Genomic DNA, 2,500 nt, shown 5'->3' on the forward strand with positions numbered 1-2,500 from the left:
CAGCCATCTTAGTGCCGTTCATAGCCATGATCAGCGCAGGCTTCGCTCTGTACCTCTACAAACACAGGTACCCTATGATCTAATATACTAACCTTCTATATGTATACAAACACAGGTACCCTATGATCTAATATACGAACCTTCTATATGTATACAAACACAGGTACCCTATGATCTAATATACTAACCTTCTATATGTATACAAACACAGGTACCCTATGATCTAATATACTAACCTTCTATATGTATACAAACACAGGTACCCTATGATCTAATATACTAACCTTCTATATGTATACAAACACAGGTACCCTATGATCTAATATACGAACCTTCTATATGTATACAAACACAGGTACCCTATGATCTAATATACTAACCTTCTATATGTATACAAACACAGGTACCCTATGATCTAATATACTAACCTTCTATATGTATACAAACACAGGTACCCTATGATCTAATATACTAACCTTCTATATGTATACAAACACAGGTACCCTATGATACAATATACTAACCTTCTATATGTATACAAACACAGGTACCCTATGATATAATATACGAACCTTCTATATGTATACAAACACAGGTACCCTATGATCCAATATACTAACCTTCTATATGTATACAAACACAGGTACCCTATGATCTAATATACTAACCTTCTATATGTATACAAACACAGGTACCCTATGATCTAATATACTAACCTTCTATATGTATACAAACACAGGTACCCTATGATCTAATATACTAACCTTCTATATGTATACAAACACAGGTACCCTATGATCTAATATACGAACCTTCTATATGTATACAAACACAGGTACCCTATGATCTAATATACTAACCTTCTATATGTATACAAACACAGGTACCCTATGATCTAATATACTAACCTTCTATATGTATACAAACACAGGTACCCTATGATCTAATATACGAACCTTCTATATGTATACAAACACAGGTACCCTATGATCTAATATACTAACCTTCTATATGTATACAAACACAGGTACCCTATGATCTAATATACGAACCTTCTATATGTATACAAACACAGGTACCCTATGATCTAATATACTAACCTTCTATATGTATACAAACACAGGTACCCTATGATCTAATATACTAACCTTCTATATGTATACAAACACAGGTACCCTATGATACAATATACTAACCTTCTATATGTATACAAACACAGGTACCCTATGATACAATATACTAACCTTCTATATGTATACAAACACAGGTACCCTATGATACAATATACTAACCTTCTATATGTATACAAACACAGGTACCCTATGATCTAATATACTAACCTTCTATATTTATAAAAACACAGGTACCCTATGATACAATACACTACCCATAACCCTCTATACCTCTGCTAGTGAATTCACATGGGAACCACAAGGCTACCAAGGGTTTCCAGCAAACATCTTTGACCTGCTTCAGTAGCTATGTTGGTCTGCTGTACTTCAAACAATGTGCAGGCTGGCGGCTTAGGATTCAGATATTCTCAAACAGCTTTAGCGTCAATCAGAGAAACATCCCGTACTGCACTGTAGCTACATTATCCTACAGACATCATACCATCACTGGCACTGTAGCTACATTATCCTACAGACATAATAACATCACTGCACTGTAGCTACATTATCCTACAGACATCATAACATCACTGGCACTGTAGCTACATTATCCTACAGACAGAATAACATCACTGTAGCTACATTATCCTACAGACATAATAACATCACTGTAGCTACATTATCCTTTAGACATAATAACATCACTGTAGCTACATTATCCTACAGGCATAATAACATAACTGTAGCTACATTATCCTACAGACATAATAACATCACTGCACTGTAGCTACATTATCCTACAGACATAATAACATCACTGTACTGTAGCTACATTATCCTTCAGACATAATAACATCACTGTACTGTAGCTACATTATCCTACAGACATAATAACATCACTGCACTGGAGCTACATTATCCTACACACATACTAACATCACTGGCACTGTAGCTACATTATCCTACAGACATAATAACATAATTGTACTGTAGCTACATTATCCTACAGACATAATAACATCACTGTACTGTAGCTACATTATCCTACAGACAGAATAACATCACTGTAGCTACATTATCCTACAGGCATAATAACAACACTGTAGCTACATTATCCTACAGACATAATAACATCACTGTAGCTACATTATCCTTTAGACATAATAACATCACTGTAGCTACATTATCCTACAGACATAATATCATCACTGTACTGTAGCTACATTATCCTACAGACATAATAACATCACTGGCACTGTGGCTACATTATGCTACAGACATAATAACATCACTGCACTGTAGCTACATTATCCTACTGACATACTAACATCACTGGCACTGTAGCTACATTATCCTACAGACATAATTACATCACTGTACTGTAGCTA

At 34.9% G+C, this 2,500-nt stretch overlaps 1 protein-coding gene across 1 annotated transcript in view; it reads left to right on the top strand.

The window, feature by feature from the left end:
• Nucleotides 1-2,500, top strand: part of csmd2 (CUB and Sushi multiple domains 2) — a 776,204-nt gene that overhangs the window by 770,367 nt on the left and 3,337 nt on the right. The window contains exon 70 of the mRNA XM_045695078.1: nucleotides 1-67. This exon is cut by the window's left edge and continues 60 nt beyond it. Coding sequence (XP_045551034.1) covers nucleotides 1-67 — 67 coding nt within the window. The remainder of the gene's footprint in view (nucleotides 68-2,500) is intronic.

Source organism: Salmo salar, chromosome ssa14 (genome assembly GCF_905237065.1).
Source record: "Salmo salar chromosome ssa14, Ssal_v3.1, whole genome shotgun sequence".
In the NCBI taxonomy this organism is placed as follows: Eukaryota; Metazoa; Chordata; class Actinopteri; order Salmoniformes; family Salmonidae; genus Salmo; species Salmo salar.